Below are 24,073 nucleotides of genomic sequence, written 5' to 3' on the forward strand. Positions count from 1 at the left end.
CAGTGGCCCTGGCTTCGTGGGTTGCTGTTGCTGTTTGTAAAGCGAAGCAGCTTGTAGCTCCCGGCCTATCAAAAACTACGCTCAAAAGGTTGCGGCCTTTTTCATCACTTTCCCAGAGACATGCACACTGTTCACCCAGAAACCACAGATACCACCCCCCCCCCAAAACGGAGCTCGGTACAGGGGAGGTAAAGTAACTTCTCAAAGGAGGGTGGGAAGCTGAGGCCTCCGTCCGCTCCAAGTACTGATTTCTTCGGCCCCAAGCCATTCCCTCTCTGTCCCAACAGATCCCTCGGTCGCTGTTCCTTGTCTCACCCAAGTCCCACCTCCTCTCCGCATACACAGCCTGGTCCCAGGCAGACGTGCCGCTCAGAGAAGAGCTGATGCTTTTCATGACAGAACGAAAAAAGGGGCATTGATTATTTTCCCTACATGTCTTTTTCAACTGGAAAATTCTACCCTCAAGGGCCTCAACCATGAACATGGAAGATGGAAGTGAAGTCTCAAAACTCCCGACTTAAGTTACAAAGGAAAAGTGTGCATGGTTTCAAAGGCAGGAAACGCCGAGCTGCAGAAAGAACTATTGAACAATGGGGAAGAATGGGAATTAGCTCCTTCCTTGCAGGTGAACGCTTACAATATCCACTGTACTTGAGATAAACCAGCCTCGTTCATCACATCAGATCTAAATAAGAACAATTAGGTAGTTTTGACAGAAAATGTGTCCCAAAAGAGAGGCCACACTCAGAGCCAAATTTCCCAGCTGAAAACCACCGGGCTTATGAATATAAGCACATGAATATAAACTTTTCAAACACCAGAGATCAGCAGTTTCCAGCAGTCATTTGCTCAAACATCATGTTCCTCATTCAAAGTTGAACGTGTTTATAAAGGGAAAAAAAAATCAACGACATTCCCCCACCTCCTCTCCTGACATCTCTGAACATACATTAGGATGCTGAATAAAATTCCTCCAGCTCACACCGGAGATGTCGTAGGACAGAGCAGGGAGCCCCACGGTCATTTCTCGGGGGGGAGGCGACATTATACTTAAGGGACCACAGAGTGATCTGTAAGCCACACTAGCTTCTAATGTCACCTACAAAAGAGAGAGGCGATAAACAGGAGTCACCAAGGATCACGCCAGTCGACCCACTGCCAGAGACGAGTGACTTAGCACAGGACTGTTTTTCTTTTGTTTTGTTTTGCTTTGCTTTGGACTGCGATTGAAAATAAGACACAAACCATTTTAAGTTTTAGACTCTGTAAAAACCCTCTTGGCACATTAAACCTGGAGAGGGGTATAGCACTTTTTGGTTTACCTATGAAAGATTTATTATTCAGACCCAGTTGTTTTAATCCCATTTATTTAGATATTGTAGAAAAACCGAACGGCAATTTTTTTTTCCACCTCCCGCTCCTCACTGCACATTTAAAGGAATTCATTTAGAATGTTAACAAAGTGATAAATTGGATTTACTATAAATAATTGTACTGTCATATCGTCTCTTTCAAGGCTGAGAGATGAGGCTTTCTCTTGTGATAATTCACCTCCAAAAACCAAAGCAAAACAATTAAGTATTGCCTTGCACATGAAGTCTCAGGCAATCACACAGCAGCCCTACACCAGACAGACCATTGTCGCTTCATGAAACGAGAAACTGTTTGATATTTAGGGGATGGTCCACCGGGCAGGGCCATGACTCTTACACCTTACGTTACTCAAAGGTTAAATAATAATGAAAGTGCTCTGTGAACTTTCTAAAAAGCTGAACCATTAACTTTGGGAGTTGGGTGAAACTATGCCACACGCTAACATCATTCGTGGGGCACAAGGGAAAAGGAAAGAAGTTTCCGTGCGCAGGAAAGTGCCCAGGGGAGTTCTGGGCTCAGAGGAAGCCTCTGGCTGGGGGCAGAATAAAACCTTCAGTGAAGTTGGCCCCCAGCTGTTCTAACCACCGTCTCCAAGGCAGATATTAAAAATTGGCATTAGCTGGCTGCCCAAATCACCACTCTCAAACATCTTGCCAAATCCTAACTAGTGTAAAGAATGTTCGAAGCAGGCCTGGCCAGGGTTCAGGGCCCACCTCTTGCTACCTACCAACCAGCTGCTTGAGACACCGGACTCGTCTAAGCCCCGACAGGATGAAGTGAGAAGGGAGGACCCACGATCACTCCAGCTTCTTCCAGATCCCGGTGCCGAGGGGCCTTTGGGCTGCCCCTCCCCAAGGCAAGCCCCTCCTTTCCACCAGTAAGCAGCTTCTTTGTCTCTTGCTCAGTAGTAAGTTTCTACTAAACTCATGTTTTATTGCATTTAGACAAAATGCCTGGTTAGCTAGGTACACACAGCAGCTGGCGAGAATTAAGGGTGAAAGTTCAGAACACATTTCCCTGCAGGAAGATGGGGGTATTCGAAGAAGTCAGACAGTGTAATTGACCTTGTAGCTCACAGGGCTTAGGCCTTGCGCCCCCCACACCACCTCCAAGGATATCCAGCCACACACGTCTGTGCCTCTGCACCCAGATGCCCTCCCCACCTCCACTCCACCTGGGAGGAAGTGGTCTTTGCCTTTCAGGGGCCACGACTTTGCCAGGAGGTGGGAGGACATGTGGACACTATCACCTCTCCTGGTAAAACCCCCATATATAATTACCGAAATTAATCCGAGCGTCCATCTCTGTAAGCCTACCGTGAGTTTTCCATGGCTTTGTAGGGGCAGACGATGTTATGGGGCCTTAGGTTCCCAAGTGGCTTGGTAAGATACGGGCTTGGGGTAACAGGGCATAGGGGCATCAGAGAGTCAGCTTCGAGGCTTCTGGGCTCCCCATCAATAAAACCTCAACCCCCTATGTTTCTAAATCATGCCTGCCTGGGTGGTCCGGAGATGCCTCCCAGGGCTGGCAAGCAAGCATCCAGCCAAACTGCCACTCACCACCATCACCGTGCCCTCCCTTCACAGCCTGGAAGACCATTATTAGACCTTCCTAAAATGCATGCAACTCAAACATCACTGAATGCAGAACACAGTCGGTGATGCCGTAACAGTGTCGTACAGCGGGTGACAGACGGCAGCCGCACCTGCGAGCATTACCGTAACACACAGAGCTGTCAATCACTATGCTGTACACCTGAAATTAACGTAACATTGGGTGTCAACTATACTTTCATAAAATCAAATCGCTGAACACTACCTCTCATACATATATTTGAGCCTTATCTCTCTTAAAACTTTGCAGCCTCTCTTATCAGAGGAAACATCTGAGGGTACATGGAAGCAGAAAAGCAAATAAGAAAATCCCATTCAGCGCCGTCCTACAGGATTATCTCACTCGCCAACCAGGCAGGCCTGCGATTCGCCCTTCCAAAGGGAAAACAGGCCAAGAAGTCTTTCCTCCTGCCATTCACACAGGATTGCCGTAATTCTTAGGACCCACCCTGTGGTCCCCAGTAACCCAAACGAAACACATGCGCTGACTCTTGGAGTCTAGGACAAAGCCTTACTTATTTCAAATGCCTACGGATTGTATGCTAGAATGAGAAAGTTTTAAATTTGAATTATTAAGCGTCTAACCACCACCCAAACCGATGTAAATTATCTCATGCTCCACTTTGGTTTGTTTAAACTGGTCTTGTGCTTGGACATTTTGGCTGGTGGGCATAATTCTGTCCAATCACAGAGAACACAAAGGAAAAGCACTTATTACTCTTATGAGCTGCAGCCCTTAACATCCTAAGCTCAAATCCACCGGGGCCATCACTTAGTGAGGGTCATACGTATGTACGTGTGTGTGTGTGCGCGTGTGGGCATGCACGTTCACAGTGCTTTACAAATATCAATCCAGTCATCCGATCAGCAAGCATTTATTGAGCCCCTACTGACACGTATCTAAGTTGGCTTTAGAGATACGAACTGATGAGCAAGTCCAAGGTCACGACCCTGTGACAACCTGCGAGGAAAGCAGGTAAGCAAATAAACAATGACTCTACAATGTGGTAAACAGACGGGGACAACAGGTTGTTAAAACTAATACCTGAGGCAGTGATGGCGTGTCAGGTGTTTACAGCCACGGTCTCTCGTTCCCACAACACCCTATAAAGGTAGGTGTCTCCCCACTTTCCCAACGCATGTACTGAGGCTGTCTCACACCACACATTGCCTCTCTATCAGCATCAGCACCCGCATCATCACTTAGGTCTTAAGTCCCCATTCTGGTCCCCATACCGCACCTGCCGACCTGCATTATCTTGTCCAGGCTCTGCTCGAGCTTGCACCTGCTGTTACAGCACACTGCATATGCCCGGGGGAGAAAAGACCACGGAGCTCACCAGAAGGAAAGCTCAAGCGGGCGACAAGAAGCCCACAAGAATACTGAATACAACACAAAGCAAGGACACGGCGTGGCACGACGCAGTCTGCGGTCAGTCGTGTACCAACAGAGCAGAGTGCTTCGAGAATGCAAGTCTGAAGGGAGAAATCATTGTGGAGGCAATTTCTTCAGGAGGTAGGGCCTGGGTCTTAAGATCATGTCAGGTCAGACAGCGGGAGAGGAAAGAAGGCCAGTTCCCCAGGAAAGTGGTGCTCAGAGAGCTGTCCAGAAGGCTCATCGGTGAGGCTGAACCACCGCCAGCCATGTTAAGGGAAGCCTGATGGTGGGACAAGCCAGCCTGCAGCCTCCCAAAGGCCAGCTGATGAGAGTGGCTAAGGCACCCAGGTATAATGGCAGATGGAGAAATCTGCATTCATAAGCACTCCTCCCAGAAATCACTCCATGGGACGGAAGCAGTGCTTGGTTTCACCTCCTGGGACCGAGAGTGAGGCCCCAGGAGTCAACACAAAAGGTCACCAACCGGGGCGGGAGGGCTGCTCACTACAGGAGTTCTTTTTCCTCCAAGCGCATGCTTGAGTTCAGAGCTGCTTTATTCGGACTCACAGTGGGGAGGCCAAGGGCAACATCAGTGTGCCTCCCCCATGCATGACTTCTCCCAGAAGGCCTCCCTTCCCAAAATTGGTAAACAGATACCTGAACGAAAATTGACTTGCAGGCCAAGTTATTAGCCTGCCGGGAACACCCACATGCCTGCAGATAATACCTGCACTGGTGTCACTCCTCACTGCTGATTTAAATAGCTTGACATGTGTTAGATCATGTGATTTTCACAACACCCATGACATAAGCACTAAGCCTCTCACTTTTTTTTTTTTTTAGTTTTTCTTTATTCATTTATTTAAGTAATCTCTACATCCAACATGAGGCCCAAACTCATGACCCCAAGAACAGGAGTTGCATGCTCTTTTGACTGAGCCAGCCAAGCACCCCTAAGCCCCTCACTTTAAAAATGAAGACCTTGAGGGTCAGAGAGGGGGAGGGACTTATTGGAGGTGATGAGCACACTGCAGAGCCACATTCTGAACCAGGATCTCTGTCCAGTGGTCTGTCTGCCGGATCACTATTGCACCAATCAGAATACTTTACAAAGGTCTTTACTGCGACAGAGAGCTTTTTAGCAGTCCTTGGCAGTACACACAGACACACACTAACACACACACAGACACACAGACACACACACACACGCTCCTACATACGTACTCTCTTGGTTTTCCTAAAAGTAAAGTCGTGATAGCAGTGATACTGAGCGCACCCATCTTCGCTCCCCTGGCTATGGCCTTGGTCTCAGCAAAGGCACACGTTAGAAGAGTAGCTCTTACTGAGATGATTCCTAGAGACACGCAGGTCAGGTGTTGAATGTATATGCTGGTCTGCGCATAACTCGCTGCTCGGAGGGCCCTGCCTTTGCGCTCAGTATCTGCCCATTTCCATTTCTGTGACACGTGAAGCAGCCTCTTTCAAAAGTTTCCTTCATATGTATCTTCGGTCAGGACTTGTTTTCAGGAAGTGGCTGTTTCCAAGCCAGACGTGAAAATCACAGGGCTTGGAAAAAAAACTTCTCCCTCAAATCAACCATTTTCCCCATTTTTAGGCCAAGCAAAAGCAGCTCTATCAGATGGATGGACATACAGACTTCATTTAAAACAAACCCCAGCTCCCACTTGCTCAGAGCCCTTCTCTCAAATGCAGAGATGACCCAAATTCAATCAGCCCATCAACGAGGTATCAATTAGTCTGGCACGGTGGGGAGAAAGTTCTACACAGAAACGGAGACTGAGACAAAAATCAAAGCTAAATGCAGCGAGAACTGAGCAAGCCACCTCCCAGCTCGGAGGCGGAGGACCTGTCATCCCGCCCACGAAGTCAAGATTGAGAACTCCCCCACCTCAGGGAGGCTTCATTTTTTTTCTTTCTCATAACACATAATTCTACCAAAAGACCTTACTGAAAATAAGGTCACATACCTAATCCATAAAGCAATCGGCTCACCTCATTTTAATCACCCTTCTTTCTAAGAGAATTTATATAATCAGGCCACACTACACAAATGGCATTAAAATATATTTTTTCACCTTTTTTTCCCAGCAGGGAAACTCAAAGGAAAACTCCATATACCACTCGTCTTGCTGAAAACCACAGGACAAAGTGATTTAATTCTAGTTAAACCAAGTACTTCAACCACATACCCTTAAACCTTAATCTTAAACATATCCGTGAAATATGATTTTTGAGAGCTTTCCTTCTTCCTTATTCCTTCAGTAAATCTCCAATATATCATAAGCCCTTCCTAAGTGCAGGCTCTCAGTGATGTCCTGAGTTGATACTAAACACATACAGAAATACTCTGTTACAGTAACCTTTTAAAAATGGCTTTTATTCCCCACTCTTACTTGAACTTGTAAAAAAATTTTGTTAAGCTCCACACTGGAAATCCCCATTAGGTAACGCAGGGTGTGGGTGTTTTTGAATTTCCTTCTAATAAAAAGAAAAGCTTAGGATCAGACATCAGGTAAGTATGGAAAATACATATTTTGATACAAGTGCAAGTAAATACACACTTTGTTTCAAGATCCTTTACTCAATACAAATCCACGAAAATCAAATTCTTACATTGAATCTACATTTAGGTGTGAAAACTGGGTTTTGTGCTTACTTAGACCAGAGCTCAACACATCCTGTCAAATACCCAGTCAAGGGGAAACTGAGCCAGCCCTGAGACGCCTCAAAATAATCATTCTTTGTTCACCTAGAAACTGAACGACTTTGCACTCAAGAGTCACAGCTCCCACAGCAATGGAAGTATGCTCTGAATCCAGATAGCCATATTAGACTCTCGATCATTTATTTGTTAAAAATTTAACATTGTAAATGAAACCAAAGCAACCACTAACACCAACTGGGTAATTAAATCCCTGGTTGGAGGAAGTTTCAAAATCCAAACCCAACACCAACATCTGGCAAGTCGCCATATGTGATCTACCAATACTTGCTCATGTTACTCTGAAAATTCAGAAAGACAGGAAGTATTAAGATTTTAAAAGCCTACTAATGAGTTTGTACTCTGTTTAAATCACATATAAGACCTAACACCAGATGCAAATACATCTTAGCTTTTGCCTCATCTCGGAACGGAATTACTGCGAACAATTAAACCTGTTCCTGTCCAGGGGTCTTGATCAATACCCTTTGCAACACAATCTAACACTGAAATTGCCTCTCCATCAGAGCCCCTTGGATCGGTGGTTTATTTCCGGACCCCAGCCCGCGCTGGGTTAGTAACTCTTTTCTCTATCATTTGCACATCTCTTGGAAGGGAGAGGGAGCCGCCTGATTCAAACTGCATTTGTTTACCGCCCACTGCCCCCAATATTATGCATTCCCACAACCCGGTAGCATGCGCTTCCGGCACCCCGCGTACCTGCCAAGTTCCTCGCCGGTGTCGTAGTAATCATCCACGTTTTCCTGCCTGAACACAGTCATGATAAACTGTCACGCCTCACCAAAGCCCAGCGCACTTCAGCTCCGCTTCCCACACCATCACCACCGCTCCTGCGCCTCCTTGGGCCCTCATGCATCAGTCTCCAGTCCTTTAAAATAATAGCAATAATAATAATAAAATGACAACCCGAAAAGGAAGGAGACGTCCCCAGCTAAGAGCGGCTCGCCGAGGACCACCTCTCCCCAGCTGCCCCTCCCCGCCGGGTGGAGAGGAGCACCCTTTGTTAAACCCGCGCCAGGGACGTCCCCAGCCCCGCATCGCCCGCGCGCGCGTGGGGCCGGGCACAACCGCACCCCAAGGTCCGCGTCCCCGAAAGCACGGCGCTCCGCGCGGATCAGAACCGGCTCCGGAAGTGACTGGCCTCCCCGCCTCCCCTTTCTCCACACACACGCCCACCCAGCTCCCCACCTCCGGGGGCGCCGCGGAAGAATGAAGCCCTAGCCCGGGCGGAACGCGCCTCGCTGGAAGCATCCCCCTCCAGCCTGCGGCGGCACCGCGGCCCCCGCGCTACCTCTCGGCTCCCGCACTCCCCGGCCACCGCGGCCATCCCCTCCCCTCCCTCGAGCCAGGCAGTCCCCAGAGGCACATTCCTGGCGACTCCCGCTCCGTTACCCGGCCGACCCGGCGTACGGCCGCCCGGGGGAGCAGGGGAGGAAAGGGAGCGGCCGAGGGAGGCGCGGCCACCCGCTCCCGGTCTCTGCGCCCCGACACAAAGCGCCCGGCCCGCCCCGCGCCACCTGTTCCCACCCGGCCTGCGGGGCAGGGGTAGCCTCCTGGCTGCGACCCCACTTCTCCCCGCAGTCCCGCCGCCCCCGTCTCGGCCTTCCTGGTTGCCCTGGGCGCTGCCCGGGCAAACCGCACCGCGCCGCCGCCGCGAAAGCAAAAGCAGGCGGCGGGGCCCAGGAGGAGCCGGGGAGCGCGCGCGGCCACTCACCCGGGCTCCCGGGAGCTGCCCGGGTCCCTCCGGAGCTGTCGGAGGCCGACCGTGGGCGGCAGCGCCGGAGACGGAGCGGGGCGGCGGCAGGAGTGCGGGGAGGGGGCGAATGGGGGGCGCGGATCCCACGCGTCCGCCCTGGCGTCGGCTCGGTCGGGCGCTCCCCCTCCGGCTCGGGAGCAGCCCCTCGGCTCCTCGCCGCCTCCCTGACGGAGGGCGGCCGGCAGGCGGCCAATGGGGACCCCGCGGGCGGGCTGGCGGCACGGCCCACCCACCTCCGAGCTGCCCAGCCGGGCGGGCGCTGCGGGTTCTGCGCAGCGCTGACTGCTCCTCCCCGCTCCGCGCTCCGGGCTCGCTGGCGCGCTCTACCGCGCACACCCCCGCACACACCCACTCACCCACCCCCACCCTGGAGCCGAGGGAGCGCAGCCGCGCGCGTCGTGGGCGCCCCACCTGTGCACGCCGCTCGGCTGCCCCGTTGGGCCGTGTTCCAGAGAAATGCGATTCCTTCGTCCGGCAAATGTGTACCGAGCTCCCGGCGTGTGCCAGGCACGGTGCTCGGCACCGGGAACTCAGAGACCAAAATGGATTTTTAAAAATCCCTGCCCTCGTGAAACTTACACTCTAGTGGAGAAGATAGAAAAGAAATACGTAAGCAAATGAATAAGACCAGTTTAGACGAAATCAGTTCTATGGAGACAGTAACACAGGAGAACGGGATAGAGAAGGGCAGGGAGGGAGTGGGTCGCATTACTTGCCTTTCCTCTCCGGAATAGGTGTTTTGAGCTGAGATCTGAATGATAAGAAGGTATGCAAACAGAGAAGGAAAGATTGAGGTCTCAGAGGACCAATGAGCAACAGAAAGGAAGTGTTTATGTGGCTTTTCAATACGGTATTGGCTATTGATGACTTGAAACATGGCTCGTCCCAAATGAAGTGTTCAAGAAGTGTGAAATGCACATCGGATTCCAAGACTTGGTAAAGAAATAAGAATGAAAAGTATCTCGTGAATATTTTTGTAATAACTACATGTTCAGATGATAGTATTTTGGATATACTGAGTTAAATAAAATCTATTATTAAAATTAATTTCGCCTTTTACTTTTAAAAATGCAGCTACTAGAAAATATAACACCACCTTTGGGGCAAAGGAGGAGTGTGCTAGTCTACACAGAGACCTCCTATCTCCCGGAGACTCCTCATCCACTCTTTCTTCTTCTTACCCCATGCTCCCACCAACACTTTGGGTCTGGGAAACAGAAAGGATGGTTTCCCATAGGGACTCCTGGGGATCCCCAAACAGAAAAGCACCTACAGGGAAATCTACCTTACTGCCGAGCATTGTAGGCACTATGTCAGCCCTCTGAGATTTCAGAGTTATATCACTGTTCAAATAACCCAGATTTTCTAAAATGAGGTTTAGACTCTCTTTGGGTCAACAGAAGTTTCAACTGTAGAAATGTTGGCCTACTAGCAAAAAAAAAAAAAAAAAAGAAAAGAAAAAAAAATGCCCCTCAGACCTTATATCAGACTGTCCTCTTTTTTTTTTTTTTTAAGATTTTACTTATTTTATTTTAGGAAGGGAGGCACGCATGCAAGAGCAGGGGAAGGGCGGGGGGGGGGGTGAAAATCTCTTGCAGACTCATTGTTGAGCAGGAACCCAAGGTGTGGCTCAATCTCACCACCCTGAGATTACGACCTGAGCCAAAACCAGGAGTGGGATGCTTAACCCACTGTGCCACCCAGGGCCCCCAGACCATCGGCTTTTAACATTTCATTTAGTGACCCACAGGAAGGGCAAATGTTCATGATGATAGAAGTAAGGGAAGGTTCCAAATCAGGAGAGGGTACCAACCTAAGTGGTGGGTTTGAGAGTTAATACCAAAGGATCTCGAGAGGTGAGAAATATAGTCAAAAAATAACAACAAAAAAGTGATTCATCTGGGGGAAATGCAAATGAATACATCTGTTGGGGGGAAAATTTTTAAACACAGATGTTTGGGAGAAACTTGGAAAGTGCTCATGGACGACTGCTTTCTGGGTAATCTTTTTCCTGCAAAATAAATGTAAGTGTGTTTTCCAAGGCAATGAGGATTAGCTCTGTTTGGGGGCTAACATGTCTTGCCTACCATGTTCCGCGTGCTAATCACATGAGATTTTCCGGGATCCTGGGGAGTGCATGGAGGTGGGACCTCCAATATTGGTGGAACCATTTAAGGGCTGAATGACCTTGGATGTGTTCCTTACACTCCGAGCTTTGTGTCTGCGTTAATTTAGGCAAGCACTTTAGAGAAGAAAAATGTGGTAGTTAAAAAAACATGGCCAAAAATTCAATCAAGAAGTGGAGTCTAATTTTTCTCCCCATGACCGTGAGCTGGCCCTAATGCTTTGCTTCTCAGAAAATGTGACGGAAATGACACAGCAAAATGTCCTTCCAAGGCTAGGTCATAAGGCATTACAAGCTTCTGCCTCACCCTCCTCTTTGTAACTAGCTCTGGCTCTCTCTTTCTCGCTCTACTCTCTCACTCCCTCTGTTCCTGCTGGAAGCCTTCAGCTGCCATGGTTACCCTGGGGCTGCCATGTGGAGAGACCATGCGGAGAGACCACAGAAAGAAAGAAACCCAAGGAAGCCAGCTGTTCCAGCCCCACCCCCACCGCCAGCAACTTGTGTTTTCGCAGCGCGGGCTCTGGGAGCAGAATCAATGATTGTTACTGTTTTAAGTCATTATTTTGGGGTGGTTTGTTACACAGCAATAGATAACTTATCAGCGAGTTAGAAAGAAAATAAGAAAAGCCTTAATGTATACGAGATGCCAGGTAGACTAAATTATTCTCTCGCTTCATCTTCAAAGAACTCTGTACATCAGCCGTCTCCACTTTTTTTCCCCATTTCATACTTAATCTTAGTGTCAGTTTCATCACCTGCAAAAAGGGGACGATAACAGACCCTTGAACATTCCTCAGATTTGCTGGGAGAATATAGAGAGACATCACATGAAATAGGGCTTTGTATAAAAGACATCAGGGTGTTGTATATTTTCTGTCATGTTCCGACCAAGAAGGGCTCTAGGAAGCATCTCTCAGATAGGAGGCAGCAATGCAGTAATCCTCAAATAATGAGATTTAAGCTGGAAAGGACTTCTATGAAAATAGTTATTACGAATATGGACAATGGATTATGATAGTCATGGCGAAACAGCATTTAAAACAGACTCAGATATAGAATTTGGGACATTATTTCATATCTGTATTAGGGTAAAAAAACTGCGGCTATAAAGCCCAACAAAACTTACAGTTCTAACAAATTAAAAGTTCATTTCTTGCTCTCAGCACAGAGGTTTGTAGGAGGTAGAAAGGTAGACAGAAGGCTCTGTCCCCCATAATCATTCAGGGAGCCAAGTTTCTGCTCTCTGATGGATCCATGTTCCCTCAGTGCGTGTGACTTCTTTGTTGATTCTTCCCTTCTATTGGCTGATAAGAGAAGAGAGAATCCAGAGAGGACTACACTGGAAGCTTATTAATGAGATCGGGTTTGAAGTCTAAGGCCTAACCATTTGGGGGCAAGATATTCTAAGAGCTATCAGAGTGGACCACATTAACTCAGTTCATCTTTCAATTACTTTTTAATAAAAGACTTTGGTTTTTATCAAGGGCTTTTTTAAAATATTAATTCCAGTATAGTTAACATACAGTGTTATGTAAGTTTCAGATGTACAGGGGCTTATATTTTAATTTTGGAGTTTTTTAAAAGATTTTATTTATTTATTTGCCAGAGAGAGAGCGACAGCAAGAGAAAGAGAGAGGGTACAAGCTGGGGGAGCAGCAGGCAGAAGGAGAAGGAGGCCCCCTCCTGAGCAAGGAGCTGGATGCGGGACTCGATCCCAGGAGTCTGGAATCATGACCTAAGCCAAAGGCAGACACTTAACTGACTGAGCCACCCAGGCGTCCCTTAAGTTTTTTTAAAAAGATTTATTTATTTGGGAGAGAGAGCGCACACGCCTGAGCAGGAGCAGAGGAAGGGGCAGAGGGAGAGGGAGAGAATCTCAAGTAGACTCAATGCCCAGCACGGAGCCCTATGTGGGGCACAATTCCACAACCCTGGGATCAGGACCGGAGCCAAAACCAAGAGTCTGACGCTCAACCAACTGAGCCACGAAGGCACCCCCAAGGGGCTCATGTTTTTAAACAGCCCTGTGAAAAATGTTTCTGCACCTGTGGCTTCCCTTGGAGGGATTGCCCATTATGCAGCCAAGCATCTCTTATGCAGGAAGTCACATGACTGGATCCAATCCTTCCCAGTACTGAGCACTAAGATAACTCATCTCTCTTGAACAAATGATGTTTCTTTTTTGTGAGACAATGAAAATCATAAAGCTCATTCTGTTTTCCACTCTCCCTGGATTCCAAAAAGCAGGTGGCAAGCTCAGAAAGTATAGTCCTCTAAGTAATATCCAATTCACCATGTTCTCGGAATCAATCAATAAGCATGTGTTATCTAGTATATATTAGATAGTGAGGATGCAGAGATGAAAGAAACATTCTCTATCCTCAAGTAACTCAGTCTAATGAGGGAGCCCAATGAACAAAGAAGACAGTTCCATCACGGTGTGATTGTGCTAGATATAATCCATTCACTTCTCTACAGAGCCAGTCTCGACCTTTCTTCAACCTTACAGGTCGGAAGGCTGGGCTGTGAGATTATTTTAACTCATGTCCTTGTCCTCTGCCCGCTGGTTGGTTTGGCCAGTGGGGAACCCTGGTATGAAGTCAAATAGAAGGGAGGAGAATGAAGCCAGGAGAGTTACTCTCCTGTTTTCCTTGTAGAAAGGTTGCCTTCATCACTGTCTAACAAAGGTCACTGCTCTTCATCAGATAACCTCTTCCACATGATTTTCTCTGTCCAGGCTGTTGGTAACCACTCTCTTACCTTGTCTGTTTGGACCTAGAGTTGGTGCCAGATCAACTGTTACTAAGCTGGGTTCCTATCCTATCCCTTATGATCCCCTGCACCTCTCCCACACCTCTTTGAATCATCCTAATTAGAGTGTGGCATCTCCTTCCTCTGGGACCTTGATTGCTAGTGTAATGAGAGCGGAATCTCAGACCGCTGTGAAAACACGAAGCGAGGGCACTTGATTCAGATAAAGGCCAAGGGTGGAGGGTGATGATGGGGTGAGCCTGGGGTTTTAGGGAAATTTCCTAGAGGAGCTGACATCCTAATAAAACATGAAAAAAAGATTAAGAGTCAGCAGAATAAAATGGTGGGTGATGTGTGACTGGGTTGGCGGGCACTAAGGGTGGGAGAGAAGGGCATCTAGACAGAAGAAAATAGTGAGGATAAAATCACAGATGTGAGGTAGATGATGGATCATTCAGCTCTAAACAATAGAGCTCAGGCAGTGAAATGGCAAAAAGTAAGAGCAGAGGGAGGAAGGGTCTTTCTCACCATGCCCAGGACTTGGATAAGAGCGGAGAGGTAAACCAGCGTAGATTTGGGCAGCCTTGTCCATTAGACTTGTCCATTACGCCATTAATTTGGCATATGCTCAGAGATGGTGGATGGAAAAAAACAACGAGATACTTTAAGGAGGTAGAAATCGCAGGACTTTGTACTTGAGGAAAAGGACAGAGTCAGGGCAATATCCAAGCTTTTGGTTAAGTGATTAGATAGATATTACTGCTATGTAGGCTGAAATACAGGTGGACAAGTTGTTTGGGGAAGAGAAGACGAGGTCAGTCTTGGAGATACAAAGTTTGAGGTGCCGTGGGCATCTAGATGATATCCAGGTGAGATGGGGGTCGGGGGATAGACAGGGCGATTCTGGCATAACACCAGGGAGGCCAGGGAATGAAGTAGATGAGGCCACCTAGGAACAGGATGCAGGACTAGAAAGAGCTCTCTGGCAAACTCTTGGGAACAGAAACTATCTACCCAAGCAAATACAGAGGGGCAAGTATGCCTGGTCAGTAGCTGTAGATTGCCAACTAACCAGCTAACTAACTAACTAGCTAGCTAACTAACTAACGAACTAACTAGCAGCTGTGGGTTTTACTCGTGTTTCTTGGGGCCAGAGCGGGCACCACCAGTGGGTAGTGAATTAAGACCTCGTGAATCCTGAGTGTCTTACACGCCTGTGTGTAAATCGTGAATATTTGCTGTCTTCTTGGTCTAATAGGTTACTAACTTCCTTATCTATGCTAATACATCTTATGAATTTCATCCATCTCATTTATTTTCTTGTTTTCTATTGTAGAGTTGAATATGTACAAACAAAATACCAAATGCAGGTTACACACATCCTTCTGAACTGTGAGTTATTCAAAGCACCTTTCTGACCCCTTTTCCCACCATTGCTCCAGACTCACCTTTTTTGTAGTGCATGGGTATAAAGATTAGGGCTTCACGTTTGCCTCCCTGGCCCTCTGAGCTGGAGTACATGACGTCAGACTAAGAGCCCATGGCATGGATTTTGCCTACTTCTCTACCCCTACTTCCCCTCTGACTCAGCTTCTTTCCAGTTTTCATTTATTGTACCCTGGGGTATTGAATGCTTCTCTGACCCCCATCAAATCCTTCGTGAAGACAAGTAGGGTGTAAATAAACACACAAATCACTGACCAGGATCTGAAAGGCCACAGGACATTATAAACATCTGGGGCTACAAAGTTTACTCTTGCCCATAGCCTGAGTTCTTTTGTGCCTGGCCCAATTTCTTCAAGGTTCTGACAGGACCCGAGACAAAGATTGGTAACCCTTGACAGCGCTTGTCAAACTCATGGCCCGGAATGTCAGTCAGGTCCCTAACTCAAGGGACACAGGCCTGCCTCTACACTGCATACACTTCGCTCTCTTGATGATTATATGCAAATGTGGAATTTGTGGGACAATGTACCCTTCTCTCCCCACAGGAGTTACCCACTGGTGGGTTTTTAGTGCAGTCAACTACCAGATTCTACATTTCCCTATGACAATGTGTGGTCATAATTGGAAAGAAGAGTAGAACATTCAAAGGAGTTTCTCCTTTGTCAAACAAATTCAAAGCAAGACTTAAAAAAAAAAAAATCATCCAGAAAGAAACACTCAAGATTATTCATCCATTAGAACTGGATGTACCAATCATGACTGCAGTTAAAATCTGAACTTCTAGCCACATCGAGTCAGTGAATGTAGTTATACTTATTTTCTATTGCTTCTAATTTTTTTTCCTCTGCTGGTGACTAATAAAGCATCAGACTTAATACCATTGATTTCTATTTCTTTTTCCTTTCAGCAAAAATTATGGTAAAAAACATCTTCAGTCAGTATCAACATCTATCTTTTGGGGGGCAGATAGGTATTAAATATTATAGGAGATTCAATATCAATGAAAACCTCTGGGTTTCTTGGCATGGTTTCATGAAATACAAGTCCCATTACTCAAGTCAGTGAAGTGATTTACAGCCTTATTCATAGCAGTTTGGTAAGATTTATAGAAACATCGCTTTTTTAAAAGGACAAACTTGCCATAAATCTTTCCAGAAGGTTCTGTCAGTGTGAAGATTTGCAAATAGAGCAATAATCCTTGACCCGTTCAATGCTGTATTCTCCCACCAAGAACTTAAAATTTACACACCTATAAAATCGGTGTTTTCTGCTTGTATGGACTTAGTGAGTCTAAATTTACTCTTTAAAAAAAGAACTATGTACGAATAATAGGTGTAATTTAATTTGCTGCTTAAGTATTTCTGTAATTTTCTCTCAATTTTAAGAAATTTTGAGATGACGTTTTCTGAGAAAATACCCCTCAAGAACACTACACTGGGTTTATAACATCTTAGAAATCCAGGATTACTTTTCATAGTCTAATGCTCATCATTAACTTGATTATTGCATGATAAGAATAAAGGTAAGACAAACCCAGGGATTGATGATTTAGAAGGAGCCACATTTTGCATTTCTTTAGAATTCTCTTAAGGAGAGGATCTACTTGGGTCTTCTGTTATTTCCGGCTGGTTTCCTAGAAGAAATCCCTAAATGGAACTTTCCAACCACAATCAATAAAAATAGTCCCTCACCAGTGTTACCCAAAAAAGCCACAATAGTTGAAAATGCATTTCCCATCTCTCTTGCACAAGCCCACCCTATTCCCTCCAGTCTACCTCACCTTCTTAAGGTTTAAAAAACATAGATCCCCCATCCTATCCTAACTTTTTGCATAGGTGATTAATTTTTCAAATATTAACTAAATAGATTCTTCCATATATTAAAAAAAATTACATTTCGGTGGACTTAAATACATCTTAAGTGACTTTAGCGTGTCTTTTTTTTTTTTTTAAAGATTTTATTTATTTATTTGACAGAGAGACAGCCAGCGAGAGAGGGAACACAGCAGGGGAGTGGGAGAGGAAGAAGCAGGCTCCCAGCAGAGGAGCCCGATATGGGACTCAATCCCAGAACTCCGGGATCATGCCCTAAGCCGAAGGCAGACGCTTAACGACTGCGCCACCCAGGCGCCCCTTTAGCGTGTCTTTTAATGGTTTTTGGTTAGGTACTTGATTACAAGCAGCATTTATATAACCTTTTAAATACTTGTAGGCTCTGGAGTGCCTGGGTGGTTCAGTCAGTCAAGCATCAGGCCGTGATCTCATGGGCTGTGAGATCGAGTCCCGTGTGGGGCTCCGTGCTGAGCTTGGTATTCTCTCTCTCCCTCTGCCCCTTCCCCCACTGGCACACGAGTGCTGTCTCTCTCTCTCTTAAATAAATAAATCTTTATATAATAAAGTAAAATACTTGTAGGTCCCTCTAGTGTTAGAAGTCCATGTTTTATGTCTTTCAGAATATCTCGAAAAGCTAATACTAAAAAAGCACGGTACTAGGCACGTGGTAGCACACAGTGAATATTTTCTCCTGGATTGATTGCCTTGTAGTGTAATTAATTAGCTACAATAATCTTCTGATATGCAGACAGTGTTTGCTTTTAACCAAAATGCATTCAGGGAACGGAAGCATCCTGCAGCCCAGGATAAAACAGTGCTTTTCCATGGGAAGAGCGGGATAATTGGAGGTTGTCCTCCTGACCAAGGGTTTGGCATGAAATAAATTGTGGCAGTAAACAAAACTATGTCATAAAAGCCAAGACTCAGCAACTATAACTCCGAAAATACAAAACAGTAAAATTCTGCTCCAAGCCTAATAAAATGGGCCTGAATGCACTGCGCAGGTCTACCAGCACTCCGTTGGAATAGGCAGGTGTGTATGTGTGTGCGTGTGTGTATACAATATCACACAAACTGTTCTGTTACAGTAACATACATTCTAGATAAAATTGTAGGTGAGTAAAATAAGCATCAGTTCATCACTAATAATTGTGTGGAAGGGACAGTAAGAGTCTGGAAGGACTTTTGAGGGGTTATTGGCAAGAGGCAGTTTTCCAATATCTGTCTGAGAAGGTTTGAGCTGATTCCCGCTTCTCTCTTAGAGAAGTTCCTAGGGTGCCTGGGTGTCTCAGTCGGCTCAGTGGCCGACTCTTAATTTCAGCTCAGGTCATGATCTCAGGGTTTTGGGATCAAGCCCTGCATCTGACTCCATGCTCGACAGGGAGTCTGCTTGAGGATTCTCTCTCCCTCTCCCTCTACCCCTCCCCCCACTCGACCGTTCCCTCTGTCTCTCTCTTTCTCTCTCTCTAAAATAAATAAATAAATCTTTTTTTTTAAGTTCCTTAAAGCAACAAGAATCTTCGTAATTCATCAGTGCTGCTTCAAAGGATGGTATGAGGCACTCAACACATGTTATTTGTTGACACTCAGGGTTGCTGCACAGAGTTTTTTTTTTTTAAGGATCTCAAATTTAACCAAAAGTATCTCCCTTCACTGTTTGCTGCTTCCACCGTTAACTTGCAAGTGCTTTTTATTATGACATATAGGAAAAGTTCCCAAAAAGAATACACAACAGCTTTTCCCAGTTTATTGGAAAACTTCGAACTCACGGTAGTTTTATGTATTCTCAGAGTGGCCAAGCAAGGGTTACACCAAAATCCAACCAACTTAAGCTGTTCCCTCGGTCTCTAACAGAAGTCACACAGTGAAGGCCAAAGGGCATTTGAACCTGGTAGCATATGGAATAAGGAACCGCAAAACTCTCTAGCAGTGAGCTTCTAGAAACACGAATAACATATAACAAACATCATTTAAATGCACACCTGCACCCAAAAGAAAGGAGGGAAGACACAACCAAAGAAAAAATTACGAAGATATAAGTGGATCTTGACAGCACTAGGGATGGTGTCAGCTTCAGCAATATAAGGCATTGCATTTTTAATACCCAAGTGAGACAGGGGATGAGACTTTTGGCAATTCTGGATAGAACACTTTCCAAGAGATCAAACCTTCAGTAAGAGATGGACAAAAAATTCACCATTTACACGGGCCAATGACAAAAGGCTGATCTGTCATAAAGTGCATGAGAATTCGTAACCTCGGGCCTCCTTCTCAAATGGAATTGAGTATAAAATGCATACTTCGTGTTCGTCCAAAGTCACCTATACCAGGAAACTGGTCCTGTACTGGTCCACTCCTCGGGCTGGACTTACCCTCGTCCCACGCCACGGAGAATACTAAACCCGCTGTTGTCAAGATGGCCTCACAACTGAAAACCGTAAAACCCTCGAGAACCCAAAGCAGCAAAACTCCAAATCAGATTTAATAAATAACAGGGATAGCTTCCTTCCTGAGAACTTCAGATAACCAGACGATGAAATAGAGGCCTGTAAAACAAGAATATTTAAAATGATTCATGACATTAACAAAGGAATCAAACTTAAACATGACCTACCACTCAGTCAGTAGGGCGTACAACTCTTGATCTCAGGGTCGTGAGTACAAGCCCCACTTTGGGCCCAGAGCGTACTTTAAAAAAAAAAAAAGATCGGAGACAAACGTTTAAAAGGGTTGGCAGGTGACAGGCGGTATGATGAAACATGGGGGCTGCGTGTCTTATGTGTGTTTGACTAAGTTGGATTTTTCTCCGTTCGCAGAGTTCAGTCCCATTTCTTTAATGTGTCTTATTTCAAGGTAAGAATTGGGTGGAAGTGTCGCAATCTGTAAGGAGAAACCACAAATTTGTATGGTTAAAAAGGAGACCAGAAATTCTTACCAAATTTGTTAGTGATTGTAAATTCCTATTGGAACCCTCTCTATGCCTTTGAACAGTTTCGCCATTTTTGCAACCAGAAGGCATTTTTCTTTCGTCATTTAAAAAACGTATATTTGGCCACATTTGAATAGGTTGAACTTTAGGCTTCTATTTTTTTCCTCTCAAGATCAGTTGTGACATTGTCCCAATCTGTTCATCAGTCCTTCTGAGGGTTTCAGGATGTAGATAAGGAGGCTTCTGTAAGATAGAACTTTGTAGAGCCAGCATCAGACTACAGTTGAGCAGATCTGGGTTCTACCACTCACTGACCGTTCAAACGGCCATATAATAACTCTCGATGCCAATTTTTCCTTTTTTCTTGGTTTTGTTCTGTTTTAAACAAAGCTTTGCACTAGACAGGTAAAGTAGCAAGAAAAAAAAAAGGGGTGTGGAACAGATTCCACTCGGCACTGCTTGCCTGACTGGATTGCATTTTTAAAAAAATGGACTGTATTTTTTAGAGCATTTCCAGGTTCATAGCAACATGGCGGCAAAGCTACAGAGATTTCCTCTTTACCCCCGTCCTCACCACACGCACCTATTATCACCATCCTTTACCCCCGTCCTCACCACACGCCCTATCATCACCATCCTTCACCAGAGTGGAGTACATTTGTTACAGTCAATGAATTTGCATTGATACATCCTTGTCACCCAAAATCCATAGTTTGCATTAGGGTTCTTTCTTTCCATACGCTCTATGGACCGGGACCAATTTATGACCTGTATCTACCATTGTAATATCATACAAATAGTTTCACTGCCCTAAAAATCCTCTGTGCTTCTCCTATTCACCTTCCCCCCCTCACAGCCTCTGGCAACCCCTGATCAGCTTACTGTCTCCACAGATTTGCCTTTTCTAGAATGTCATATAGTTGGAATCCTACAGTATGCCGCCTTTTCAGATTGGCATTTTCTCTTGGTAATATGCACTTAAGTTTCCTTGACATCTCTTCATAGTTTCCTAATTCATTCGCTTTTAGAGCTGAATAATATTCTACTGTCTGGATATACAACAGCTTATTTATCCGTTCATCTACTGAGGCTCATTTGGTTTCTTCCTCGTTCTGGCAACTACGAAAAAAGCTGCTATAAACATCTACGTGCAGATATCTGTGTGGAGATAAGTTTTCAACAAATACCACAGAGTACGGTTGCTCAATTGCATTTGGTTTTGCAAGAAACTGTCCTCTGAACGGGCTGCACCCTTTCGCAGTCCCACCAGCAATGAACAGGAATTCCTATCCCTCCCTCATCACCAGTGTTCGATGCTGTCGGTGTTCTGGGTCTGGGCCATTCTGATAGGTGTGTGGTGCCGTCTTGTTGTTTAGTCTGAATTTCCCTGATGCCATACCACGTGGAGCATGTTTTCCTATGTTCCCTTCCCATCCGTATGTCTTCTTCGGTGCAGTGTCTGTGAAGGTCTTCGGCCCATTTTAAAAATTGGATTGTTTGCTTGTCTTTGTCGTGGATTAGTATTTCCCAATCTGTGTCCCGTGGAGTTCAGTTCCTTGACACGTCTATTCGGTGAGAAAGAACATTCCATGGTCAGGTGAGCTTGGGGAATTCTAAAGTAAACAGACCTAAACAGTTTCTCTTCAGCACGAGTTCTCAGACCTTTAATACCCTAACGTGTGGGGTGTGCTCTGAGTCAGGAATTTGGTAAGTCAGGTCTCTCTGAGTGATCAGACCCCCGTTTTCGCTCAGGAACTTGAGACATCGAGGAACACCAGTTGTTGGCAAATTACTTATTATATCATTCGGTTCCATTGTTTTGTGTGTAGCCATACGGAGACATTTTTATTTACGTGCTCTTTCTAAGTCAATTTAGGTGGATGTAAATATAGGTTATGCCACTCTATCAAAATTATGACTGTACATACCAGAGTATTCCCAAATTTGGAAACATTCTGTTAAGAATATTAACCATCCCTTAGGTCCGGCTCATGTCTGCTTATCTCCATGAAACTTCCCCTGATGTTGAAGGTCTCCATTGATCTCTCTCTAAGCTGCTTTGACCCTTTAGTTTTATCTATGCGATTTACCTCCAAATGTGTTCCCTTGATAGTCTCCTTCCTTCCTTCCTTCCTTCCCTCCTTCCTTCCCTCCTTCCTTCCTTCCTTCCTTCTTCCTTCCTTCCTTCCTTCCTTCCTTCCTTCCTTCTTCCCTTCCCTTCCCTTCCCTTCCCTTCCTTCCCCTTTTGATTAAATACGTGTTAATTGAAAGCATCACGGTTCCATTTATTTCCCAAGTGGATCGCAGTAGTGTCAAATTAGATCAGCTAGCTTCTTACACACGTTGCAAACCGTGGAGACACACCAATGCACAGGTGTTCCCAAGGCACAAACTTTACAACACCTTCAAATTATGCCTCACGGCCTTCTTTGCCAATGACCGATAGGCTGGACACCAGCCAAAACAGCAGAGAAAAATTGATTTAATGATGGCTACATGCATTGTATTTGGACAGTGGAATAAACCATTTTGAACTATGATTGCACAAGACGAACTCCTGCAGCACTGCAAACGTTGACTGTATCGTGGCCTGCCCTCTGAGTGTTCGGGGATGTCCAATAGCAAGAGCCGGGCAGATTTCTCGGTGTTCCCGTTACAGTACGGATCTAACAAACCAGATATTTGTCAACAATCTGTCATCAGGGAAACCCAGGCCTTTCTCTCTCCTAGCTAGCAGGAACTGTGAGCTCTGTACGAATGAGTAACCTAGATATGGGAGCCGCCAAAATACCTAAATTGGAAATGATTCACATGATTGGAAAAAGCTCAATAATTGCTGTTATCAGGGATAATCGCTGTTCAAAGGAATCATAAAATGTACTAAACCTCATTGAATTATACTCTGAAAACAAGTGAATGTCAAATATGCTGTTAAAAAAAAAAAAGGAATCGCACCATTTTATCCACAGTGGTATTGAGAGTATTGCTGTGACGTGACAGACCACACCGTCCTGCACTCAATTTAGAGCACGAGCATCTTCTCAGCATCTGCTAGACAGGGCCGAATTCGTCGCCAGAGAACGGACAGAATTAACACCCTCATCAATTGTTACTATAATGGTTTTTTGTTTTGTTTTGTTTTGTTTTTAAAGATTTTATTTATTTATTTGACAGAGAGAGAGACGGCCAGCGAGAGAGGGAACACAAGCAGGGGCAGTGGGAGAGGAAGAAGCAGGCTCATAGCTGAGGAGCCTGATGTGGGGCTCGATCCCAGGACTCCAGGATCACGCCCTGAGCCGAAGGCAGACGCTTAACGACTGTGCCATCCAGGCGCCCCATACAATGGTTTTGTTTAAAGTAATTGTTCACGATTTTATGTTGAAGGACAGTTTCAAGTATAATGGCATGCAAGATACATTTTTAAAGAAAGCTTTCATCATCTTATTGAAAACATGATGTGTTTATCCTGGAGCAAGGCCATTAATTAAGTACCTAAAAATAGATAGCAAGATGCTGCCGGGCAAGGACATTCCTCGATAGTTAGAAGCGTGAAATACCTGAATAAAGCATTTGTTAATTGGCATGGAAGGGTTGCGTTTCTCCTGTTAACATAATAAGGATGTGAACCTCAAAGACCCGCTTATTTATTTTCTTTTTTAAAGATTTTATTTATTTATTTGACAGAGAGAGACACAGCGAGAGAGGGAACACAAGCACGGGGAGTGGGAGAGGGCGAAGCAGGCTCCCTGCTGAGCAGGGAGCCCCATGCGGGGCTCGATCCCAGGACCCTGGGATCGCGACCTGAGCTGAAGGCAGACCCTTAATGACTGAGCCACCCAGGCGCCCCTCAAAGACCCACTTATGGGCAGCTAGCAATGGAAGTTTCCCATCAGTCCCTCAAGTTGTGTGTAGATGATTTTCCATCATCTTGCCTTCCCTGCAGGTGTTCAAACCAGTCTACAGCAATGGGGATGTGGCCCACCCCCCCTTTTTTTAAACAGGCAACCCTAAGAATTGCCTTTTACTTTATGCTTTGACCCCACAGCAAGAGGACAGGAGTAGGCATTCAGTTTCTGTTCTAACACCACTTCTTGCAAGTCAACATTTGATCAGCAGTTATGACTGC

At 45.7% G+C, this 24,073-nt stretch overlaps 1 protein-coding gene across 5 annotated transcripts in view; it reads right to left on the reverse strand.

Annotated features, from left to right (window-relative positions):
* Nucleotides 1-10,200, reverse strand: part of DAPK1 (death associated protein kinase 1) — a 177,018-nt gene extending 166,818 nt beyond the window's left edge. The window contains exons 1-2 of one of the 5 annotated variants that reach the window (XM_040620163.1): nucleotides 9,276-10,200; nucleotides 7,808-7,976 (exon numbers count right to left, since the gene is read on the reverse strand). In XM_040620163.1, coding sequence (XP_040476097.1) covers nucleotides 7,808-7,869 — 62 coding nt within the window. In that variant the 5' untranslated portion in view covers nucleotides 7,870-7,976; nucleotides 9,276-10,200. Of the gene's footprint in view, nucleotides 1-7,807; nucleotides 7,977-8,181; nucleotides 8,205-8,822; nucleotides 9,038-9,097; nucleotides 9,217-9,275 lie in introns of those variants that run through there. The other 4 variants (XM_040620164.1, XM_040620162.1, XM_040620166.1 and 1 more) reach the window with 4 other exon arrangements.
* Nucleotides 10,201-24,073: the final 13,873 nt, after the last annotated feature.

Source organism: Ursus maritimus, unplaced genomic scaffold, assembly GCF_017311325.1.
Source record: "Ursus maritimus isolate PB19 unplaced genomic scaffold, ASM1731132v1 scaffold_34, whole genome shotgun sequence".
In the NCBI taxonomy this organism is placed as follows: domain Eukaryota; kingdom Metazoa; phylum Chordata; class Mammalia; order Carnivora; family Ursidae; genus Ursus; species Ursus maritimus.